The sequence below is a fragment of the Neovison vison genome, chromosome 2 (genome assembly GCF_020171115.1).
Source record: "Neovison vison isolate M4711 chromosome 2, ASM_NN_V1, whole genome shotgun sequence".
NCBI classification, from domain to species: Eukaryota; Metazoa; Chordata; class Mammalia; order Carnivora; family Mustelidae; genus Neogale; species Neogale vison.
Genome location: NC_058092.1, coordinates 71,979,996 through 72,005,442, shown reverse-complemented (window position 1 = coordinate 72,005,442; position 25,447 = coordinate 71,979,996). Strand labels below are relative to the sequence as shown.

The 25,447-nt window shown below is 38.7% G+C and overlaps 1 protein-coding gene and 1 long non-coding RNA gene across 2 annotated transcripts in view; one reads left to right on the top strand and one right to left on the bottom strand.

Annotated features, from left to right (window-relative positions):
• LOC122900144 overlaps positions 1–17,190 on the top strand; it is a 29,594-nt gene extending 12,404 nt beyond the window's left edge. Inside the window, exon 3 of the long non-coding RNA XR_006383185.1 lies at positions 17,152–17,190. This is a non-coding gene — a long non-coding RNA (uncharacterized LOC122900144). The remainder of the gene's footprint in view (positions 1–17,151) is intronic.
• The window catches only part of DNAI3 (dynein axonemal intermediate chain 3), a 67,782-nt gene that overhangs the window by 1,943 nt on the left and 40,392 nt on the right, over positions 1–25,447 (bottom strand). The window contains exons 15-22 of the mRNA XM_044238603.1: positions 25,180–25,324; positions 23,519–23,606; positions 15,262–15,392; positions 10,806–10,869; positions 6,288–6,418; positions 4,031–4,235; positions 2,443–2,534; positions 1,183–1,305 (exon numbers count right to left, since the gene is read on the bottom strand). Coding sequence (XP_044094538.1) covers positions 1,183–1,305; positions 2,443–2,534; positions 4,031–4,235; positions 6,288–6,418; positions 10,806–10,869; positions 15,262–15,392; positions 23,519–23,606; positions 25,180–25,324 — 979 coding nt within the window. The remainder of the gene's footprint in view (positions 1–1,182; positions 1,306–2,442; positions 2,535–4,030; positions 4,236–6,287; positions 6,419–10,805; positions 10,870–15,261; positions 15,393–23,518; positions 23,607–25,179; positions 25,325–25,447) is intronic.

The following is a 25,447-nucleotide window of genomic DNA, read 5'->3' as shown; positions in this document are numbered from 1 at the left end:
ACCTTGTCATCACTAAATAATGCTTTTGGAGTGAGGCCTTCTGCTTGTATTACACTAATGTGTATCTATGAATAGGTGATAATGTTAACATTAAGAATTCCACGTGCTCATGCTCTCCCATGAATAACTGTATTGGAGGAAGTTATATATTTGCCTGTAAGGAATCTATAAATGGGACCAGAGGTGAAATTGCTGGTGACAAAAGGCCTAGGTAGGGAATGTGCAAGAGAGAAGCAGAAACGTGGACTGAGGGGACCATGGCTGAGAGAGAGAGAGAGCAACTGAATTCACAGAATATCCAAAGGTCCCAATCCCCATGGGCAAGGGAAGGCTGACAGGGTTCATATCAAACAGAGGCTGAGAGACAAGAAGGTGAGGGCCTTCAGAACTTTAGGTTCCTTTCTAGTAGAAAGGTGTGTCCTCTACCAAATTCTCCTCTATCTCAAATTTTATAGTTCCCTAATATTATACTATAGTAAAGTTCCTGCATCCTGGTTCCCATTTATTGAAAGTCTACTCTTTGTCAGGTTACAGAACTGAAAGACTAATCCTAAAAGGTAGTTATCAGTATTCCCATTTTAAAGACGAGAACTGAAGCTCAGCAGGGACATGAGCCCTGCTCCAGATCTCATAGTTAGTAGTGGTCAGTGGAGTTGAAATTTGAGCCCATGCGTCTTAGACTCTATATTCTACTCTTTTTGCACTACCTGCTTTTCTTTAAAAAAATTTTAAAGTAATCTCTCCACCTACTTGGAGTTCAAACTCACTTCTCCAAGATCAGGAGTCAGAATCTCTCTGGACTGAGCCATCCAGGTGCCCCTTATACTACCTGTTTCTAAGTTATTATTCACCAGATGCTAAAATTCTGTGCAATGAAAGATCCCCAATTTTGAATCGTTGTATCTATGAATGATATTCAGATACCTTTGTATCTAAAGGACTTTAAAGTTATGGAAAACTTCAGAAAGTCAAGTTAGATAGAATCTACCAGGTGTCCAACTGACAGTTGTCACTCATGATAATCTAGGAGATGAGAGATATGCCCTCTTGACTGTCGTGAGAATAAGAGAAGAATGTGGAAAGCCATAATTTTCCCATGCAAACTGTGGAATAAGCCAAATATACATATTTCCACTGGGGTTTGAAGAAGGCAACAGCTTTTGTTTCTGAAATTTCACTTACAACTTTTTTCTTCTCAAGTTCCAGCTCCATTTCCTTCTTTTCTTGTTCACGGATTTTCTTGCGTTGCTCTACATATTCCAGATGCTTAACTTCTCTTTCGAAGTAGTGGTTCATGCTGGATACCTGTTAAAATCCCAGGCCCATGGGGTGAGATTTTGAGATTTGAGAGGGGTGCCCATATAGAAACCCCATATTCCTCACAAGGCTCTGGAAGAATTCCTGCTCTTTGTAATTCACTAGCTGGCTTATCTGCTTTGGGGTACCACTTGCAGGCCCACTACCAGGGGAGCTAGGCTCAATGTGGGGGCTACTGTGCTAAGGTGCAGGACCCTGCAAATTGGAGGATTCCATGAAGGGAGTGGGGTTGGAAGGAGAGAGCAGAAAAAAAAAATATACATATATACATATATACATATATATATATATTTATAATTTTATAAAAGAAGTACTCAAGGATGGCTTTTTCCCTTTTCTTGCTTCTCACTTCTAAGCCTGAGGAAAGTATTATATCATAACCAGACTTGGAAAACCCAGATGAGAAGATCAGTGTAAACCCTAGAGGGACAGGAAGGGGAGCTGAGTTCCTTGGAGGACTTTGTGTGTGCACAGAAGAACAGAAGCAGTGAAGTCAGCAGAGACCTTGGGCAAAGCGGTCAAGGGATGGAAACCTTTCTGCTTGCCATGAGTAGGCTAACGCTGGGACTTGTGGCAGATTGAAATCTATGTATTTAATGTTGGTTGTATATTTATTTACATATTTCTATTCACTAATTTTCTTTTTATCACCTTATTTATTAACATTACCTGAAACCTCTGGATGGTGCCCATGGAAATGCAGAATATTGCCTCCCCCCTGACCCCACCGGCCATCAGCCTACAGTCCACCAAGTTGGGGGAAGATGGGGTGGAGGTGGGCAATGGAGAGATGTATCAAAATGTCATCTGGGCCTCTGGGAAGGGCATCACTGAAATAGGAGTTCCGTGCTTTGGTTACAATCTGAAAATAGCATCTTACGAATCCCTAACCATTCTCTTCTGACTCTGGGCTTCATTTACTCCCTGGCTGTCTCTCTCAGTGCATTTGTTTTTCTGTGGTTTCAAGCTACTTCGCTCATAAAACAGAAATACATTCCTTATTTGGGATTGTAGGATTCTTTTGTTTTCTTACAGAGCAAAAATGCTGTCATTTCTGAACATACTTTTAAAACACGCCTCAGCAATTTCTGGTCACATAAATTCTCAGAGCCAAAAGGTACTGACCTCATTGGTGGAAGGGTGACTTAATGTCCAAGGAATTTCCAATATATGCAGTGTTCCATAATAATCACCTATGGCTATAAATTGCTGCTTAGCTGAAAGATCCAAAAAATGGGGGGGAAACAGAATGTCACCCTGGAGGTTAAACATGAAATGTGGCTTTTCTTCTTCTCTCCAAAGACCTGCTGTGGTTATGATAATCTTGGCATCTTCATCAGACATTCATGACTGATGACAATATTAGCTAATATATAAAAATCATTTTTTCCAGTTGATGAAATGAAAGCCGAGACCCTTTGTCAGCCACCCTGCCCAACTCAAATCTTGTCTTCTTGGTGTGCATGTAAGGAGTGTGGCTCCTAGCTGAGGTTGACTGTCTGTGTGGCTGGGCTGCTGGGCAGATTGGAGAAGAAAGTGGGGCTAGCACAGGGAAAGATTTTCAAAGAAAAATCATGAAGCCAGTTTTCACCAAAGACTCAACAAGGGCTGAAGGATACCTTTACAAGGATATCCTTTACAAGGATTCCGTTATCCAGATGAATTTCACAGACACAGCCAGAACCAGGTTTCTTATTATAAAAACAGATTGCTTCTTTTGATCATTGAAAATGGATATAAAGCACAAATGTGTCTAAGAATTTTCATTTTCTAGTTTATCACATTTTTTCTTTTTCTCATTTTCAGAAGGTTTAGTTTAAATTGTTAAATCCTAGACTCATAATCCCTGAATACAAAAGCAATGTTTCATAGCAAAGACGGAAAAACTCATACTTGGTGACCCATAAGTTTAAACAATAGCCAGACTGACACTCAGAAATTCTGAAGATTGAATTTCTAAACATAATGTTTATGAGACAAAAGGATAGAAAGACAATTTTATGCCTGCATGCCTTTGGAAACAAAGGCTAACTTCTTTTAAAAGAGGCAAATATACTGGATTTACATAGGAAGTAGTGCTTGGGTAAAACAGAGAAATTGGGATGAAGGATATAAATTACTTTTCCAAGGACCACATCCTTAAATTTGTTTGCTTTATGTTGTTTTTTCCTCATAATTAGTTCAAAAGTTAAAAGTTTCAATTGATAAATGACTCCAGAGGGTCATTTGATCTCATGAAAAGAATTGCTTGACACTGTCCAGGAAAAAACCACAAAAATGATAAAATATTGAAAATTTGTGACATAATGAAAAATTAAAGATACAAGAATTACTCTATTTGGGAAAGAAGCAGCAAAAGGTACCAAAGAGTTGGGGATCACCCTCTCTGACTTGGAGAAGATAAGAAGGGTGCTTTTCATTGTGTGGTTTATTCAAAATCAGCCTCTTCTTGTCATACTAACTATGCCTCAGAAATAATTGTCGATAAAGAAAATGAGAGAAACTCAAGTTGTACCCAAAGTTTGCATGCAAGAAGGAAGGGAAGAGAAAGGATGGGATAGGATGGGCAAAACTTGAGGGAAAAAATATTGGAGACTTTTCTTCAAAATTTCTTAAAAAAAAAAAAAAAGACCAGATGAATGTCAAAATGTGCCTGAGTTACCCCCACCCCCAAAATAAAATAACTTAGGTCAGTTAATTAGAATGAACACACCAGAAAAGGTCCAGGGTTTGATGTAGGTGATCATAGTTATGCAGATGCTTTGTGACAGGGCTGGCTCATGAGTTTTCTCCAGAAGGTCCCAGATGTCGATGTATCCATCTTCTCGGCCAACGTAGAAAACTCCAGGCCTTGTCAGGGACCAGTGTCCTGCGGTGTACCTTTTTGGTGCACAGGATGACTGAAGGAGGGGTCCAATCTTTACAGAAATTGTTAAAAGGACACATGAAAACTTTTGTTATTACCTGAGGTGTATTCACAATGATTTCCTTCAAGTACAACTCAGATGGCTACGATCATGGACCAGCACAATATGCCCACTCTGAAGTCTTAATTCTTTTTCTTGTAGGATTTTATTTAATGCCAACTCTTTTCTTTCCTGTGTGTGTGTATGTGTGTGTGTTTTATAACCCTTTCCCCTTATTTTAGTTGCTGAAAAGATCAGACTTTCTAGTTGAGCTGGAGATTGGTAGATGTTCTATAAGTAAAGATTAAAAGGAAATTCTACCCATACTTTCATTTTGCTGTCAGGTGTCTATTTCCCATGGAGGTAACTCTAGCAGCCAAGAAAAAAAAGGAAATAAAAAGTCATTTCCAGCTCTGAGCTGCATCCAATGGCTTGTAAATATTATTTGGAAGAGAGTTTAGACCAGCAAAGCATTACAAGATCAGCTTCTCTTTTCTTTAGCATGGGGGTAATTTGCCCTCTTTGGGAGGTGTTTTTTGTTTTCTTTTGTGTATGTATGTGTGCCTGAATTTATTTTTTTTAATTATTTTAAAAATTAGCATATAATGTATTATTTGACCCAGAGGTACAGGTCTGTGAATTGTCAGGCTTACACACTTCACAAAATGTGCTCTCTTCTTATTGTCATGCCCTACCTGACAAGCAGGTGTACTCATTTATCTACTTATAGCTGCAGAGACTAAACTAAGCCATGGAGCTATTTCCTGCCCTCTGAGACCTGCATGAGAAACTTCCCTGTGGGGAATGAAGAATATCTCAGATTCATGGACTCCTTGTCCTGTTCTTGCACACCTTGCCCAGCTCCTTCCATTTCTGTGGATAACCAAGTTCTTGGTCCCTGAGTAGTGAAGAACTTGCCGAATTTTATTTTTCTTTCAGAACAAAACTGATACCTATTCACTCTAAAAAAAAAATTGGACATACTGAAGTACATTGGTATAAAGTAGAAGTCCTTTTGTGGATGGGCACTTTAAGTAGTTTCTAATTGTTTCAATGACAAACTCGTACATAAATTCACATTTATGTAAGTTAGAGTCCCAGAAGTGAAAGTGTTAGGTCAAAGTGTGTGTGTGTGTGTGTATATATATATATATATATATATATATATATATGTACAATTTTCACTGTATATATACAATGTATATATATATACATATATATATACAATGTAGATATACAATTTTATCATTTTATTTAAAGAATTATATATTCTTTATTGAAGAATATATGTATATTTTTATTCATTTTATTCAAAGAATATATATTCATATAAATGTTATATATACAAATATACATATTACTTTTATAATATACATATTATTTTTTCAAAGAATGTATGACAGCTATGAAATAGATATATATTTCAGATTTTGATCATCTTAAATTGCACAGCAAAGGGACCTGTCATGCTGATTTCTCCCCACCCTTGCTTCACTGGATGTTATCAGTCTTTCCAGTCTTTCCAGTTTGGGGCAGTTTAGCTTCTATTTGCCTGGAACCTGGTCCTCTCCTCATCCTGACTGCCAGAGTCCTGCCGCCGCCTAACTGTGGCCTATGCCTCTCTCTGGTCTCTTGGCAATGGACCCCTTAGCTTTCTTACTCCCACTTTCTGAAGCTGCAGACATATTCCTGGTGCAGAAGCAAAGGTGACAGACCCAGAGCCTCTCCTTGGGCTTCACAGTAAAACCCGTAATGTATTTTAAGGGGAGGAAAAAACACAAAGCAAATCAACTCCCACAAGACAGATTTTAAAGAAAAGACTGTTAGGTGTTAGAGAGCAAGAGACTTGTAAATACTGTTTCCTTCCCTCAGGGAAGAAAGGCAAATGGTTGTGTTTTCAAAAGGCATACAGTCTGCTGGCAAGCCAGAACCCAAGCCATCTGTTCTAATTTCTCTAAAAAGTGTCCCCACGGCACTGTTATGTCAGAACAGCCTGTTGTTCCCATTGTCTTCCTCAGTAACAAAGGACCACACACCCACTCCTCCATTTTTCAGGCAACTCACCATAACACCTTCTTTCCAGATGGCCACGTTCCATCCCCCAATGGTGAGGATAATGTCCTTGTAAAAAGGTGACCTCTGAACAGTGTGGACGGCTCCATCATGGACAGTGTAGAGGCTCACTGGCTTCTTTGCTGTTGGGATGGAAAAGGCCATTTCATCTTTAATAATAGTGTTTCTATTCCTACATGAAGAATGGGCAGAATTCCAGTGGATGGATGATTAATGGGATCCAAGTGTAGACAACAAGAGGTCAGTTGGGGCAAATGAATCTGTCAAAGGACAGCTCTTCCTCTGTTTTTCTAGCTCAAAGGAATACTTAATGTTCTTACTCATTTACTCATTCATTAACTCACTTGGTTGGTCAAAAAATATTTGTGGATGCTATAAGTATCTATAGGTACTATAGATGTCTGGGTAAACATTGGTTAATAAATGAACATGCCCCCATTAGCTTACAGTCTAATGGGTAAGAGAGATACCTGATAAACAATCCAATATCCAATAAACAAATCCCAAAGTATGTAATAAAACATGTTAAAAGTGTTATGGTAGGAAAAATTACAAGAAAGAGTAACAAGGGATGTCCATAATTTAGACTGAATGGTCAGAAAAAGGCTTCTCTGAAGATGAGACATTTAGTTCTAAGTAGTACTTTGATGTGGGAAGATTTTAATGTGGAGAAGTATTCCACGCAGAGGGAACAATACAAATCAAAGTCCTGGGGAGAGAAGTGCTTAGTGCCTTTGTAAATTTGAGGAAGGCAATAAGACTGAAGTCTGGAAATCCCAGCATGAGACATATGAAACAGATGGGGACCAGGAGGGCCCAGACCACACAGGGACTCATAGGAAAGGAGTTTAGATTATATTCTTCACATGAGGTGTTTCAATGAGTCCTTTAGTCCAGAAGACGATCTGACTGATTTCCAAAGATTCTCTGGCTGCTATGAAGAGAACAAATTAGAGAGAGGTAAAAGGAAAGAGGAGACACCCTAAGAGGTAGTTCTGGTAAGAGAGCATGGTAGCTGGACTGAAGGTACAATGGACAAAAGTAGATGATCATGAAATACTTGCAAGCTGAATTGACAAAACTTACAGATGGCTTTGAATAGGAAGGTTGAGAATGATAGGTTTCTGGTAGGACCAGCTGACTCCATGGAGTTTCCATTTATTGCAACTGGGGTCAGGTTTGGATGTTAAGCTCAAGAGTTCTCTTTAGTCTCTGCTCCAGTCTGTGGGTCCTCCTTTCCCTTAGGCTGTCTACCTCACCATTGTTTGGGTCCCCTTTACCCCAGACCTGGCTGCTCCCTATTTTTTGCTGCCCATGCCCACCTCAGGGATGGCCATAAAGAAAATATGTGACTACCTTATGTCCAAACCATGAACTTACAGTGAATCCCATAATTTTGATAGCTATGAAAAGCTGGATTTTTTTTCCCTCTCCGAATCCCAGTGAGATATTAAGCAGAAAAAACCCCACTCATATGAGGTATCTACAGTAATCACATTCAGAGAGATAGAAAATAAACAGTAGTTGCCAGATGCTGAGAGTAGAGGGGAATAGGGAGCTAGTGTTTAATGGGTGCAGAGTTTCAGTTTTGCAAAATGGAAACAGTCTTGGAGATAGGTTGCATGACAATGTGAATGTACTTTAATAGTTCAGAATTATACACTTAAAAATGGTTAAGATGGTACATTTCACATTTTTGTGTATTTTATCACAATTTAAAATTTTTATATAAAGTAAAAATAAACAAAAAATTTAAATGTAGCTTTCCTGGATTAAAAAAAAAAAAAGACTAATTTTCCTCCAACCGAAGTCCTATCTTGAAGATAGTATAGGAGACTTATTTCTAAGGCCATCTTGAAACAATCTGGAAGATTCCTGGGAATCTTTTCCTGGGAAGTCAGGAAAGCCCTGGAAACCAGCAGCTTCCTTCTTGTTGCCACTGTTGTTTCTCAGAGCGTGGTTTTCCCTTTCTATAGTGGAACTTCCCTAAACACCACCTCACTCTGGTGAGCAGGGCCATCCATGAGTCTGGAAGCCCTCTGCAGAATGTAATGATTACCAGTGGTAGCAAGATCAACAACCACCAAGATGTATACTTTAACATATTAGATGTTCTCAGCCCATATCTTTTCCTTCCTTATGTCCTTTTAGGGACCTTTAGTTCCATCTAGCAATGGATAGAGCTGTCCTTAAGTTATTAAATGGAGTAGCAGAAGCCCCAGGCCAAGTTGCTATGAGAAAGTTACAATAAACAAAGAAGTAGTTTCCGGAATCATTATCTAATGGAGGATTCAGTATACTGATGTGATTAAGAGTGCAGATGGCCTAGGTTCAAACCCTGGCGATGCTGGTAGCTACCCCTTAGGGTTGCTGTGAGGATTAAATGAGCTAATGCATGGAAAGTACTTGGAAGAGTGCATGCTATGGGGCATCTGCTGATCTGTGAGCAGAACACATGAAATAATTATGTCAGTTGTTTTCATTCAACTCTCATTTCTTGGCTTGTCACGTAGATCATCTGGAAATTTTGATTGATTTAGCCTTCTTTATCACATAGATCTCATTCAGGGTACTGTCTTTCAGAAGCTCTTTCCTAGAGGGAGGAAATTCTCGTTCCTGCCTTGTTGTTGATAAGCACATGGGGTCTCTAGGAAGTCAAGATGGATTGTGTCCCAGTAATTGCCTCATCTTGACTCAGATACCCTCCATGGTGTTGATGAAAAACATCAGACTGGTAGCTCTCAAGGAAAACATTGCCAGTTCATGGATGTAATTAGGATAAGCAGGGCACAGTTTAGAGGGTCTAAACATCGACTTTCTCTGAGCTTCAGCCATTATCCAATAGGAATAGCAGTATTGTTTGGCTTTCCATGTTGCAAAATGCTTGACTGATGATTTTAAAGTATTTTAAATTGTTATGAGGATTTCAAAGTATCCTTTTAGTAAGTGGTTATAGCTATTTCCTTTTTTTTTTCCTTGCAATGAACCAAATGCCAAGAAAATAAAAGCAACACTTCTCCTTTTCCAACCTATACCCCATTCATCACAGAATCCTGGCATGTTGACTGCTAAGTCTCTCTCTTATTTCTTCGGCTTCACCATGCCTACACTGAGTCCTCTCCACCCCTCATCTAGATTCTTGCAAGTGGTCATCCTACTTCCATTGTAAGTCCCACCAATAAATTAATCCAGCCCCTGCTCTCATGCCAGAGTGATATTCAGATTATACTGGTGGCACTAGGATAAGGTTCAAAGCTTAGTAAGCACTCAAGACTCTTAGCCATTTGGACCCAATTGTCTTCCAGGCACCCTGGCACCTTCCTGCTGCCCTCTCTATTGCTATACTTTAGTTAGGAGAGCTCCCTGTTTCTTAATCATCCACTGCTCTTTTGGGTTTCCATGTTTTGGCAGTTATTATTCCTTCTATCTGGCATGTCTTTCTCCAACTGGATATTACAATCTGCCCTTCACCACCAAGCTCAACTGTATCTCTCTTCAGTAGGACCCTTTCTTAATAACGTAAGAGAGTTGGTCCCTTTCTGGTTTCTTATGTCACTTTGTGTTTGCTTCTAGCTATAACGCTGACAGTGTAATGTCCTCATCTGTTCATGTGTTAGACTTTTTTAATAGATCACAGAAATCCTTTGGGGGAGGATAATATCTTGTTCATCTTTATATCCCTAGTGCCTGGCACAGAATAGATTCTCAATAATGATTTGATGAATGAATGAAAGAAAGAATAAGGGTCATCTTGGTGGCTCAGTCAGTTAAGCATCTAATTCTTGATTTCGGCTTAGGTCATGATATTGGCCCTTGAGCTACATTTGGGGCCTGCTTAAGATTCTCTCCCTTTCCTTCTGCCTCTCTCCACCCCCTGCTCAATCTCTCTTGCTCTCTGTCTCTCAAAAAATAAATTTACTTTATAATTCGTATTAATATTTTTCATTTAGCTGAATTACCAAATTGTTGAATTATGAAACACATTTTTTTAAATTTAATTGTCCAACTATCTTAGTCATTTAAGCATCAGTAGATCAGTACTCCTCATATCGGGGGTGGAGGTAGAAGCAAATCACCAGGTGAATCTTATTGAAAATCCGTATTCCAATATTCAGCAGGTCCAAGGTTCTGCATTTCTAACAGGCTCTCAAGTGCTGCTCTTCGAGGCCCTCACTTTGAGTAAGTACAGAGACAGGACTTGAGTGCCTTCCCTCCCATCAGCAAGGACAGGGTTACTCAGCACTTTGTAAAAAGGATTAATTTAGGTACACCTGGATAGCTCAGTTGTTTAAGTGTCTGTGGCTCAGGTCATGATCTCAGGGTCCTGGGATTAAGCCCCACGTCAGGCTCCCTCAGGACTCCTTCCTGTTTGGTGGGGGAGTCTGCTTCTCTCTCTCTCTCTGCTCCTCCCCCCTTCTCATTCTTCTTTTTCTCTCTCAAGTAGGTAAAATCTTTAAAAAAAAAAAAAAAGAATAACTTACTCATAACAGAGCAATCATCAAAACTTACTCATCAATCGGCCAGTTTCAGGATCTCTTTCCATTTTCCAATCTGTGTATATCACTCCACCTTCCTAAAAATATTACAGGTTTCTGATGAGTACAATGATAGCTTAAGGGACTAAAGACCTCATATGTGTGTACTAAGACTGACTATAACCCAAACAAGCACAAAGCAACAGGGTAACTCAGTCAAATTATAACTAGATACAGTGGTGGGGAGGGGGGGAGGCAGGGAAGGCTCAAAATGATGACTTGATTTTATATTGAACAAGAAAATGAAGTTGGTAAATTTTTATGTACACATAGTAATGTGGAAAGCACAGGCATTTATGGAGATAATCTATGTAGACAAGTTCCAACTGCTGGGTTCCTAAATTTTTTGTTAATAGGAAATTGTCCCAATGGACTAAAAGCTCCAGGAAAGGAACCCATCCTACTTCTTCAATGATTTGTTCTCAGCATGATACAAAGTCAGTACTTAAAAATATTTGTGGAGTAAGAGAGAAAAGGGGAATTTAAATTGATAATATGGTAGTATTACTTTTAAAGTTGAGAACAGGAAACCAAGTTCCATTTAAGTAACATAACTAGTAATATGTATTCTCCCTCTCCTTATGGCCATGGTAAGGAGAGGGGAAGGCATTGGAACCTGGTGTAAAAAGGCAGAAGCAGCCACACACAGGGAAAAGACTCAGAACCCGTGAAAAGCAGAGGTAGGAGAGGTTTAGAGAAAACCTTTGGACCCACGACCCAAGTAATAGAGGGAACACAGAGACTCAGAAAGGTTAAATGATTTCTTCAGGTCACCCAGATGCTGGCTCCTAATTCCAGTGTTTTTCTCTCTGGGTAATAAAAGGAAAACACAGAGCAGGGTGTATAAAAAGAGGATTTGGGAGGCCTGGGAGTATGGCTTAGGATGTGTAGGCCAGGGAGAGGCCAAGGGAACACATCTGGCCGGCGCCCACTCATTCACTCATCTGTGCTTTTATTCATGAACACACGGAGCAAATGAGGACTGTGTTTGGTGTTGGAAATTCAGAGTCGGAGGGCAAGGCCTCCCTCCACTCTCCACTCGTGCCCAGAGTCTCGGAGGGCGCAGACAGACCGGCTGGCATTCAGGGCTCACACCTTGCCTTTGGCCGTGGCACCTCCCCCGCCCTTATCACTTAGCGCACGGTGTTTGCCTCCGTGTTAGGAACTATCTGCATGTGACCCAGACTCCACCAGAGTCCCGTGAGAGTCACTGATATCTCCTGGGTCCCACAGCAGATACGTGCAACACCAAACAGAACCAAGTCAAAGAGAAGCAGCTTGATCCCGGTTCATAAAGACCTGTTGAGTGCCCATCCTATTAGCAGTCACCTAGCTGGGAACCTTCCCGACCGTCTCCATCCAGTTACCCTGTGCTCAGAATTCTCCTCCTCCTCCCCTGTGCTGACATTCTTGGCCTCACTGCTCATGCCCTCTTCATCTCTGGGTTGGCCCACTTGAAATCACTGCCTGCCTGGCCTGTCCGCCTTCCTGGCTCCACTCCCTCCCGCTTCAGCCCTGCACTAGCCAGTCTAGAACCCAGAGAGGTTTCCCTTATTCTCTCTAACCAAAGGAGATGGATCAGCCATGTCAGGTGTTGGTAGAAGAGCATTCCACTGGAAAGTCAGCCCATGGTGGGGGGATTTTATCTCTGTTCCCTGGGCCCAACAGTGCCTGGCATACAGTACATGTTTTATAAATACATGTTGAATGATGGATGAAATTAACTCTAAGGAGGGAAGGGCTCAAACAGCAGGAAAGAGTTTGGGGTAGAAAAAGAAAGGGGCACCTGGGTGGCTCAGTGGGTTAAAGCGTCTGCCTTCAGCTCAGATCATGATCCTAGGGTCCTGGGATCGAGCCTCACATTGGGCTCTCTGCTCAGCAGGGAGCCTGCTTCCTCCTCTCTCTCTCTGCCTGCTTCTCTGCCTACTTCTGATCTCTGTCAAATAAATAAATAAAATTTTTTTAAAAAAAAGAAGAAAAAGAAAGACAAAAAAAGACAAAAATCAGAGCAGCTAGAAGGAGAGAGAGAGATTGGGACAGATAGGGATGGAGAGATAAGAAAGAGCCAAATTATGCAGAATCTTTTAGGCCACAATATGGACTCTGGATCTTATTCATGTATGTAGTTGTCACTGAAGAGTTTAAGCACAAGGTGTCATACTTTAATTTCTTTTTTAAGATCTTGTGATCATTCATCTTTCTAAATCTGTCACGTTCCTGCTTTAAAAACTCTGGTGTGACAGAGACAAATAATATATGATCTACTTACATGAGGTACCTAGAATAGTCAAATCTACAGAGAAAGAAGGTAGAACGGTGGTTGCCTTGGCTGAGGGAAGGAAGGAATGGTGAGTTATTGTTTGAATGGGTACAGAACTTCAGTTTGGAACGATGAAGATGGGAGAGTTGCTCAACCACATGGCTGTATCTAGTAGCATTGGATTATACACTTCAAATTTGTTAAGAACCTAACTTGTTATTTATATTTTTCCAGAATTAAAAAAAATATTAGAAGCCTAAGTTATAAAAAATTAAAAGCCCAAGTTACAAAACAAGTATCTGTTTGGTCAGTGCCTCATTGCTTATCAAATGTATTTCACATTCCCTAACATGGCAGAAAAGGCTCTTTGGTTGGATCCCAATCTGGCATCGAAGGTACAGCGTTCCCTCTTGCACAAATGATTTCACTATCTCCAGGCAAATCCCAGGCTTCCATAATTCCAAAGTATCGTTCAGGCTGTTACTTCTGCTGGGAATTGTGCTTTGATCTTTCAGATGCCTCCTTGACCTCCAAAGTCCAATCTGCTAACAGTCTGCATTCCCCAACCTCCCTGTCTTGTCCCTGTGGCTTCTGGATGGGCTTTGGCTGAATAATGCTCTTAATGTCTCTGCTCCTTAACTAGGCAGTGAGCGCCCTGAGGACAGGGGCTGTGCTGTTGATTCATGTCTGATCTGGGGTCTGGTGCTGTGCCTGGTGGCCAGTATGCTCTTGAGAACTGGTGTAATCAGCTAATCCCTTCATAACGAAAGTGTGAATGCAGAGTGCATTCCAGTGAGACCAAGCTACGGCATCTTCATATGGTTGCATGGCTTGGGGGGAAAGCCCTTTATTTTTAGGGAAAAAGAGTTATGAGTGAAAGGGCATCTCTGCCTCTGTATGTCTGTAGATAAAGTTCTGAGCCTCATTTTTTCATCTGTAAAGTGAAGATTAATCCCTACAAGATTTTATTCATTTATTTGACAAAGAGAAACACAGCAAGAGAGAGAACACAAGCAGAGAGAGTGGGAGAGGGAGAAGTAGGCTTCCAGCTGAGCAGGGAGCCCAATGCAGGACTAGATCCCAGGACCTTGGGATCATGACCTGAGCTGAAAGCAGATGTCCAATAACTGAGCTACCCAGGTGCCCCAGACTATTAGGATTAAGTAAAATATAATTTGGAACAAACACCTGGCACAGACCTTGCTATATAGAAAATGTCCTATAAGTGTAAGCTCCCTTTGGTTATTTCAGTAGGTGCACCAAAATGGCAGCCATTACCATTATTATAACCAGTTGTTACTTAACTTTTGAATTGAGTGAGTTTTGCTATTACCTTTTGCTAACTAACAAAGCAATATATTTTCTTAGTAGATCTCTAATATTCAGCATGGTTTCTTCTATATGGTGTGGGTGTTCAATAAATATTTGCAGGTTGATCAATAAATCATTAGTAAAGAGCGTCATACTGAATTTTATAGATTTTTTTCACATTCATTAGGAATATATTAAATTTGAATCTGAATCATCAAGATTAAAAAATCCTATGTAAATGAGTATATTAAAATATGGGAAGGGGTATAAATATTATAAATCTTCATAAAGCAAATATACAATAGAGGTTGTAGTGAAACAGAATGGAAAAGTGGTTGCCAGGTTGGGGGTAGGGGGTGGGAGAAATAGGAAGAGGCTGGTAAAAGGGTGTAGACATTCGGTTGTAAGGTTAGTGAGTTCTGAGAACAGAATAGAAAACATGGTGACTACAGTGTAACACTATATAATTGAAATTTACTAAGAGTGTATAACTTTAATGTTATCACACACACGTGCACACATAAATATGTGAGGTGATGGATGTGTTAATTAACTAGATGGGGGAAGACTTTCACAATGCACACATGCATGACATCACCATGATGTACACTTAAATATTTTACAGCTTTATATGTCAAATATGTCTCAATAAAGCTGAAATTAAGAACATATATATAAGGAAGACTCTCTCTATATATATGTATATATGTTTGTTGGTTTTTATGTTTGTTTGTTTTCCCATGGGTGATACAACCTAGATATTATATATATATATATATACACACACATATGTATACACACATATATATGAAGACTGTATATATAATGTATATATAAAACAGCAATAATTCTAACTCACCTCTGTTCCTGCAAAGAATTTTGTGCAAAAGTCCTCTATTGGCTTGAGTTGATTGGCCAACCCGGCTTCCAGATTGTGGTATGGGTTTATCTCTTCTGCATTCACTGCTTTGCTCTGGGTTAATATTTTGTCTTTCGGAGGGGTATGAATAGAAGAAACATATTTACAGTGAGAGACCTTTCAAAATATGGTTAGCTTATTTTTTCGGTCCGTTGCTACACACATCTGCTCCATTCCCTCCCCAGTGTGGTAGGCATAAGTATAAACAACTTTAGACTTCTAATTTAGCAGTAGAACACTGGCTTTCAAACCAAAGCATATGCAGTAACTCTTGCATGTAAAATTGATCAAAACCTGCCTTGCTGTGATGAAAGCGTTCCCTGGTGGGAAGGGGGAGACCCCTCTACCTACTTTCAGGGGCTCCAAAAAGGTCCATGGCACACAGTTTAAAAACCAGTTCTATATTATTTGTATCATTTCAGAATTATTGACAGTAAAAATTGGACATGAAATATATCCTCTGGATTACATTACTCTTGATAGTCTCAGTAAGATTCTCAAATTAGAAGCTTGTGTCATTTTTATTCATTTGGCATCATATGCAAATTTTTCAAATAATTCAAGATTAGCCTTGTAAGTGTCAAAAATTATCTAATTTCTAAAAAAAATAAATCCATCTAAAATGTATTCCTTGTTTTTCATAAGCACAGCACATGCATGGACTATAATTTAAAGTTTTCTGATTAGCTCAGGTTTATTCCTTAAGAACACCAGTGACTGTACAATCTACTGTAGCTGGAACTATTCACGCAGACAGAGCATAGTTCATCTGGGAGCTACAATTCAAACACCATCTGGAAATTATTTTGTTTTTAAAAGTATCTGATGTCATCTTGTTTTAAAACAGAAGTCTTTTTATGAGCTAAAATTAATCCATGTTATTTACTGAAGCTTTGGAAAATAGTGAAAAGCATGAGGAAAATAACAAAAATCATTCTTTATCATATTTCTCAGAGGTAACTACTTTTAAAATATTTTCCTATAATTACATTTCTGTGTGCATATATGTGTGTGTATACACACACACACACACACACACACACACACATATATATATATTCTGTGAATATATAAAGATTTTCTTTTAATTGAGTCCCACAGCTTTGCATCCTGCTTTTCTGTCCTCTTAAAGATATTATCTTGGGCATATTCCCAGGTCACTTATTAGTTTTAAAAAAATGTGATATTAAATTTCTGGGAACCCTACTCACCACATTTCAATATTTCGTCACCTAGGTTATATCACCCATGGGAAAACAAACAAACAAATGTAAAAACCAACAAACAAATATATAAATGAAAACTAAAATTAAAAAAAAACCCTCAGGTCTACTAAAAATATACATTCCATTTTTTAAAAATATAGCATAATTATGGACAAAAGTAAAAAAACAATTATGAGTTGCACCTGGGTGTTTCAGTCAGTTAAGCTTCTGCTTTTGGTTCATGTCATGATCCCAGGGTCTTGAGGTTGAGCCCCTCATTGGGCTTCCTGCTCAGCAGGGAGCCTGCTTCTCCCTGTCTCTCTGCCTGCTGCTCGCCCTGCTTGAACTCTCTCTCTCTCTCTCTCTCAGATAGATAGATAAACTCTTAAAAAAAACAATCAATTATGACTTTGTTGGTACAATCAACTGGCACTTCCTTTATTAGAGAACTACATGCTTTGGGCCTGTAGATCCTTTCCCAATAAGTAAGGTATCAAAACAAGTATTGAAATAAGTCAAACATGAAACCAGACATTTAAATAGCTGTATTACAAAGTGTCAATCAACATTTCAAAAAATAACTAGGTACATTTAATCATGTTGTTCCCTTTTTTTTTTTTTTAAGATTTTATTTATTCATTTGAGAGAGAGAGAGAGAGACAGAGCACAAGCAGGGGCGAAGAGGGAGACGCAGACGCCCAGGACCTGCAGATCATGACCTGAGCTGAAGGCAGAGCCTTAACCATCTGAGCCACCCAGGCATTCCAATATTGTTCTTACAAAATGATATTATTTATGTCAAATTCTTCACTCTCATTTCAATGTGTTTTTCTCTTTTTAAATGATATACATTAATGTATTAGTATCAGTAGAGAATATCATAGTAGAGTGGAACATATAATTTGTAATATGTATATAATTTGTAAATATAATTTGTAAATGTAATATGTATATAATTTGAGCATATAATTTGTAAATAAATACACGCTCATTGGGAATATGTGTTTAAAAAAATTTCTGTTTCCTGAGGGGTGCAAGATGGAAGAGTTTGGAGCCCTCTGGTCTAACAACAGGAACCAAGAGCCTGATCCAGGGGTCAGTACAGGTGATGCAAAGGAAGAGGCAAATGTGATATGTGCCGTAAAGGAAGACCTAGTTATCCTAAGAGAGAGACTGTATGTAGGGACCTCAGGAGAGAGACAGGGATGACTCAAGTTCTGTTCTGGTCACACTGAACAGACTAGACTGAACAGACTTGAGGGACTAGACTGGGTTCCAACCCAGGAGATAGCAAGAGGCGAGGTGGAGGATTCTCAACAGAGTAAGAGGGAACTGAGTTACCAAAAGAGGTGAGCAATGAGGAAAGCACACTGCTGAAGTTAAGAGTCTGAGGGACATTCATGATGAGAAGGCAGCAGGGAAAGAAGACTGAGGAGAGAAACTGAGTAAGTATCAGGAAAACCAAAAAAGCCAGGGCACGGGCTCCGAGAAAAGGGGCTTAGTTGATAGTGTTTATTGCGGTGGAGTTAAAGAGAATGAGGCCTGAGAAATATGGGATCATCTGTGAGTAAACTGTGTTTACTCAGTCTTGACAGGAATATCCTACCTCATCCTCATAGCATCCATCCATGGATTTCCATCGCCAGGGCCTGGGATACTAACAGCAGCTAACATTTACTAAATGCTTACTATGTGACTCCATGCTGTGTACTCAACTGTGTGCTGGCCATGCACCGGTTCACTCAGTCCTTGCAGTAACTCCTGAGGGGGTTAAGCACTAATACTCCTTCAAGGATGAAGCTCTTCTTAGAGCTGTCTATGTATTAACTCATTTTATCTTTACAATACTCCATGAGGTATTACCTTCACTATTTACTACCCTTATCTTCACATCTCTCTTCTCAAACAGCTTTATTTTAAAAAGGAAGGTTTATTTTAAAAAGGAAGGCACAGAGAGGTATAGTAATTTGACCTGGTCAAATAATAAATGGTGGCTTTGGAATTTAAACCCAAACTCCAGAATCCACATTTAACTACTATGCCACAGTGTTCAGAAGAATATGACGGAAGATCTGAAAGCAATTCCAAAATAGGAATTCCAAAAACATTTAGAGAAAAGTCTTCTGTAACAGAATAAACGAAAAGAACATGTGAAAGTGAGCGCTCAGAAGGGCACGGACTACTGCAGATCTAACATGGCAAATGAGAGCCATGTCGCCGGCAGCCACTAGGTGGCAACACAGCGCCGGACAGTGAGCCGGACCCGGTCATGAGAGTGGGATAGCGTGAATTTGGGATTCTTGGTGGAAGGCTGAAGGAGAACCAGTGTAGGGTGAATCAACAAAATGTGCTCAACAAACATACAAGCATATTCTAGGCAACAGGTTCAAGTCTGGTCAGAGTAGGTGCCGAGCTGGCAATGTGTCCTAAGGGGATTCAAAATACCATAATGAGATTTCAAATAAAGTTCGGAGAGCTGGCCATTTACAGGAGGCAGGTCATGACCGCAGTAACTGCCTTTAGTGATCAGAGGCATGTGTTAGTAAGATACACTCAGATTACCAAGTGAAATATAATTTTCTCCAGGACTTGGGGGATTGTCTGCAGTGTGGACTTCTGAACACACATAAAGGGACATAGCCAACCACAGGCTCAGCTGAGAGTCTAAAAAAATTATCTGTCCATTCCCTTTATGAACCGATTTAGCCAGTATACCTTTCTCTGAGAAATATCCACAAAATGACTTTGTCTGGAAAGAGAACATTTGTTTGATGGAGAATATTTCTGTTGGATGACATTTGGGTCATGCTTCAAGATTCATTTTAAATAGGTCCTTCCTTAAGTGGATATAAGATATGTATCTGTCACACCAGAAGGTAAGCTCCACGGAAGCAGGGAATTATCTTTTCACAGCTATGTCCTTAGAGCCTAGCACTTTGCAAGAGTTAATACATGTCTTGAATAAATACAGATATAAGCATAGAGATAACAGTGTAAAAATTGTTCTTTAAAAATTTCAGGGATAACAATTCCTAAATCACAACCAAGTGGAGTTTCTCCGAGGAATCCAGGACTAGTTTAACATTCAGATATTAATCAGAGTAATTCTCCATATTAATAAGTTTAAAAAGAAAAAAAGCATGTGATCATCTCCCAAAATGCAGAAAAATCTTTTGACAAAATCCAACATTAATAGGAATTAGAGAAGGGAAATTTTTCAACGTGATAAAGGACTCTACAAAAACCCTACAGCTAACATCATACTTAACGGGGGAAGACTAAATGCTTTCTGCCTAAGATCTGGCATAAAACAAGAATGTTCTCTAACCACTTTGCCTCCTGAGGTTTCTAGCCAGTGTAATCACTTAAGAAAAAACTCATACAGATCAGAAGAGAAGTAAAGCTGTCCTTATTTACAGATGACATTGTCATCTACATAGAGAGTCCAAATAAATCTACAAATAAGCTACTATAAGTAATGTGATTTTAGGAAGACTTTAGGAAGATACAAAATCAATACTCAAAAATCAATTGTATTTTTTATACTGGTAATGAACAATCTGAAATTAAAAATTTGAAAGTACCATTTACTAGAGCACCAAAAAAATGTGAAAGACTTAGAGACAAATCTCTCAAAAGAAGTGAAAGACCTCTACACTCAAAACTATAAAACATCACTGAGAAACTAATGACCTAAGTAGATGGGGAGCTCTACCGTACTAATGACTTGAAAGACTCTATTGTGCAGACACCAAATTCTTATAACATTGATCTTGTAACCCTGATTTGCCAATCAAAATCAAAGCTGGTTTATGCAAGACAAAAGATACAAAATTCCCATGGGAAAGCAAGAAACCTGGGTTGGTAAAAAAAATACTTTGAAAAAGAAAAAAGTTGAAGGACTAGCACTAATTTCAAGACTAATTATAAAGCTACAGTAACCAAGACAGTGTGCTATTGGTGTAAAGATAAACAGAGATCAACAGAACAAAACAGAGAGTTCAGAAATGGACTCTCACATATTTAGACAAGTGATTTTTGACAAAGGTACAAAAGCAACCCAGTGGGAAAAGGATGTGTTTTCAACCACTGGTGCTGGAACACCACACACAAATCAACTCTGATCCATAATTTGTGCATAGGAAAAAATCATCTCAATGAAGATCATAGTTATAAAACTGTAAAACTCCTAGGAAAATAACCCCAACCTTCAATTATATTCAAAACCAGAATCATGACCCTCAAAAGAACAAACCAATGAACTGGACTTCTCAAAATTAAAAAGTTCTGCTTCTCAAAAGACAGTGTTAGGAGAAGGACACTTAATGTATTTTTTTAAAGATTTTATTTACTTAGTTGACAGAGAGATGGAGAGGGAGCACAAGTAGGCAGAGGGAGAGGGAGAAGCAGGCTCCTCGCTAAGCAGGGAGCTCAATGAGGGGCTTGACCCCAGGACCCTGGGATCATGACCTGAGCCGAAGGCAGATGCTTAAACCACTGAGCTACCCAGGCACCCGACATTTTAATATTTTAATAGAAGGTAAGTCACAGACTGGGAGAAAATACTTGCAAATCATATATCTGATAAAGGACTAGTATGCCGTATGTTAAGAGCTCTGAAAACTCAACAATAAGAAAACAAACAGCATAACCAAAAAATGGGTAAAAGATATGGACACTTCACCAAAAAAGATATATATATGAGTGGCAAAAAAATACATGCAAATAAGCTCAACATCTTTAGTCATTAGGTAAATGTAAATGAGATATCATTATACCTGTTTTAGAATAGTTCAGTTAAAAAGACTAGCCATACCAGCTATGGAACTCTCCTGCACTGCTTGTTGGAATGTAAAATGGTATAACTGCTTTGTAAAACACTTTGGCAGTGTCTTAAAAAGTTAAACATACACCTGCTATATGATTTAACCATCCCATTCCTAGGTATTTACCCAGGCAAATAAGAGTACATGTCCATACAAAAACTTGTATATGTGTATGTACATGTACATGTATATGTATATGCACTGGTATATGTAAGAGCCTTGTGTTGAAAACATTACATTTTATTGTATGTCAATTATACCTCAATAAACATGTTGAAAGTGAATAAGGAAAAAAATACTTTTAAAAGATATAGTGATATCCTTACTATCAACCAGATCAAAGCAGTAAGATCCTTGTGATCATCTTTTTTCATTAATTTGAAAAGTAAGAGTAGAGCATCTAATGAGTTATTCTTTTGTTTTCTTTTTTAAGACTTGATTTGTTTGAGAGAGAGAGAGCAGGAGGGGTAGGGAAGGGAGGAGGGGAGGGGAGACACAGGTTCCTGGGTGAGCAGGGAGCCCAACTTGGGCTCAGTCCCAGGACTCTGAGCCAAAGGTCGTGGCTCAACCAACTGAACCACCCAGGAGCTTCTAATGAGTTACTCTTTACGAGTTACAATAACCTCACAGTTTTGGTTTCCTTAATCATAAAATGGTAATGAAAATTCCCAGTTTGCAGGATTGTCATGATCATGAGAATCTGTTTTACACACCATTGCACCCCCAGGGTCTAGCATAAAATAAGCATTTTATAAATACCTGGTAAATGGATGAAAGAAGGTGCAGTATTAGCTAGCAAAGAACCTAACTCAGGGCTGGGATTCAATAAATTGTAGTTGACAGTTGAATACAAAGAAGTGGAGGAGAGAACTCACCTTCCATTCTTTCTGGAATGAAGCAGGCCCAAATACATCAAAAACACACAATGTTTTAAAATTGCTTAGAAAAGGTCTATAAACATTTAGTGATTTTTTTTTTTTTAACATGAGGTCTTGGGTTTGTAGCTTCAAAGTGAGTTTTGCCCAAGCAGGGTGTTATACACATATTATGTTTTTTCCAAGATATGCTGTCATTTAACTGAACATTCAACAATTTATAAATGGGAATCCATTTGACAAGGTAAATATTTGGAAAATACTTCAGTTTCTTGTGATTCTTCTACAGTTTCACTGTGCATTGCTCTCGGGTGGGATATTCATGCACACCTTTATTTTAATAGTTTCGACATTTGTATATGTACCCTTCAATTACTTCAACAAAGGTGTAAGGGTTGAGTTGAGATAGATTTAAAAGGCAATTGTTATTTTTCTACTCTATTTTATCATGGTGCTGTACAAATATTAATTTTTCTATTATAGTCTGACTGGGAATGGATATTTATTTCATAACTCACTTTGTTAGACTCAGAATATGTTCTGTTCTATAGAATTATTCTTTGAGCACATACACACTTATAAACACAGCTTTGTTAAATTTTTTAATGTAATAAATTCTCAAAAATATACTCAATTGGGGCGCCTGGGTGGCTCAGTGGGTTAAGCCGCTGCCTTCGGCTCGGGTCATGATCTCAGGGTCCTGGGATCGAGTCCCGCATCGGGCTCTTTGCTCAGCAGGGAGCCTGCTTCCCTCTCTCTCTCTCTCTGCCTGCCTCTCCATCTACTTGTGATTTCTCTCTGTCAAGTAAATAAATAAAATCTTTAAAAAAAAAATATATATATATATATATACTCAATAAATATTTATGGGACTCAACTAAACTGAATTCTATCATCAAATCTTTGCATGTGTGTATAGGCAGTTTTAATGTGTTGGCCATAGTTTTTTTTGTGTGTGTGTGTTTGTTTTTTGAGAGGGAGTGATGGGGAAGGGGAGAGAGAGAATCTTAAGCAGACTCCAACATCCAGTGCAGAGCCTGAGGCAGGGCTCTATCTTCACAACTCTGAGATCATGACCTGAGCCTAAATCAAGAGATGGATGCTTAACCCAACCGAGGCACCCAGGTACCCCTATAGTTATTATAGCCATTATAAAGTTCCATATTGGAGGGTTTGGTTTTCTGTAATCTCTTTACAAATCAGACTATCTTAGCAAGTAACTCACCCTGGACGTAAAGAATCATTAATTCTCAAACTATTATATGCCATTTCAATAAGCAAATGCAGTTACCTTGTGTGTTATAAAGGAGATCATCTTCACTCAGGCTGATCTTGGTTGGGCAGTGGTCTAAACTTGTTTCACCTTTAGACAGCCTTAACTTTTGGGAGAACACAGAAGAAAAATTATTTCCATATATCCTGTGGGTGATTTATTCTTGCTTTTTCTTTCCACCCCCAGATGGCTGTGTCCCACCTCCTTCCCTTTGTCCCTTTTCCATTCTTCCTCAGATTCCTAGTTGCTTTTCTCCACAGACAGTGCCTAAACCACAGTTTGTACAACCCTGAAACCCAGGCTGTCTGGGTGGCTCATTCAGTTGGTGTCTGCCTTTGTCTGGGGTTATGATACCAGGGTCCTGGGATTGAATCCCAAGTCAAACTCCGTGTTCCAGAGGGAGCCTGCTTCTCCCTCTTCCTCTGCTCTTCCTCCTGCTTATGTACTCATGTGCTCTGTCAAATACATAAATAAGATTTTTATAAATAAATAATAAATAACCCTGCGACTAAAGGGAGCTTGCCCAGGGGGCTCATTTCCAAATTCCAATCTCATGTGTTGAATTCCTGAAAATATTGTGTATTCTAATTCATAATACATCCTTTTTGGTTTTAATATAAAATAATGGTTTAGTCTCCTGGTTCCTACGTCTTTCACATAAATGAAGCTCTAGAAAGTTGTGTGGGGTCTTTTCATCTGCCAGGCACTGTTGAGTCCCTTTGGGGTCACATGTACTCCTGAGTTTCAGAAATGGCTTGGATCTGCAACAGAATGAGAAGCTGCCACACTTCATATTTTTCCCTCTCAGTTTTTGCCCCCCATTTCTCCATCAGGATATTTGTCCACATGCCAACAATAATTCCCTGATAAGTTTCTGTTTGTTCATTTCCTTTTAAATGATTTATAGCTTGGTAAATCCTAAACCAGAAAATTCCTAATCCTCTTTTTCTAATTTCTAATTTCTAATCCCAGCTCCTTCTGGAATATTCTTACCCCTCTGTGTTCTCTCTTACATTTGGAGCAAATACATATTAATGTAATTCTAGTGATAGTTATAGGATAGGGAATAAATATTAAATTTGGAATTGAAACTAGACATTCTGAAAAAAAGAGAGTCATCAAATTGCTGAAGCCCATTCATACTTTCCACAATCCACAGCTATATTTTTCTTCAATTAAAATTGTTTTTCTTCAAAGCTCTGCCTTTCAAGAAAAGTACAAATAATTTCTCTTTCAATTACTTTGTTTTGTTTGGTCATAGATATTAAAATACTCTTAAAAAATAAATAAAATACTCTTTCCTACTACATACAAAATATATAGAATTTTGCCTATATTAGGGATTAAAATTAGCTTTCCGGAGAAAAATTAGCTTTCCAGAGCTTACTGATTTACAAGCAACTGTTTATGCAAATGGATAATTATTATATAAACCATCAGTATGTTGGGGCATGCTTATACATGAACAAATATCAATCTTGAGGTCACAAAAATTGTGATTTCTGGCTTGACCTAGGCAAGCATCACAATAATTCTCAATGAATGAATTTATTGGTTAAATGAATGAAGTCCTTTGTTAACTTGAGCTTTCTAGAGTTTGTATATACATGTATGTATATGCATATATATTACAGAGTATACACAAGTAAATAGAATGGACTAGATTGCATGTTACTTACCTTAGTGAGAGGTTTCCAGGAGAGATCGAGATGCAAAAAAGTAGATGGTACATCCAAAGGAATTTCAATATGTTCTTCTTTCTTTTTCTCTATTGGTTGTGGAGTTAAAGATTTCTGTGGTCTGATATCCCAGAAACATACTGTGCTTTAAAAAAATTCACATCTTATTTAGTACAAGTATAAGATGTAGCCTTAGAACTACCATACTTTGCTGCTTCCACACATTAGCAATGTGATCACTGCTCTATATTAGTATCTCTGAAACTAA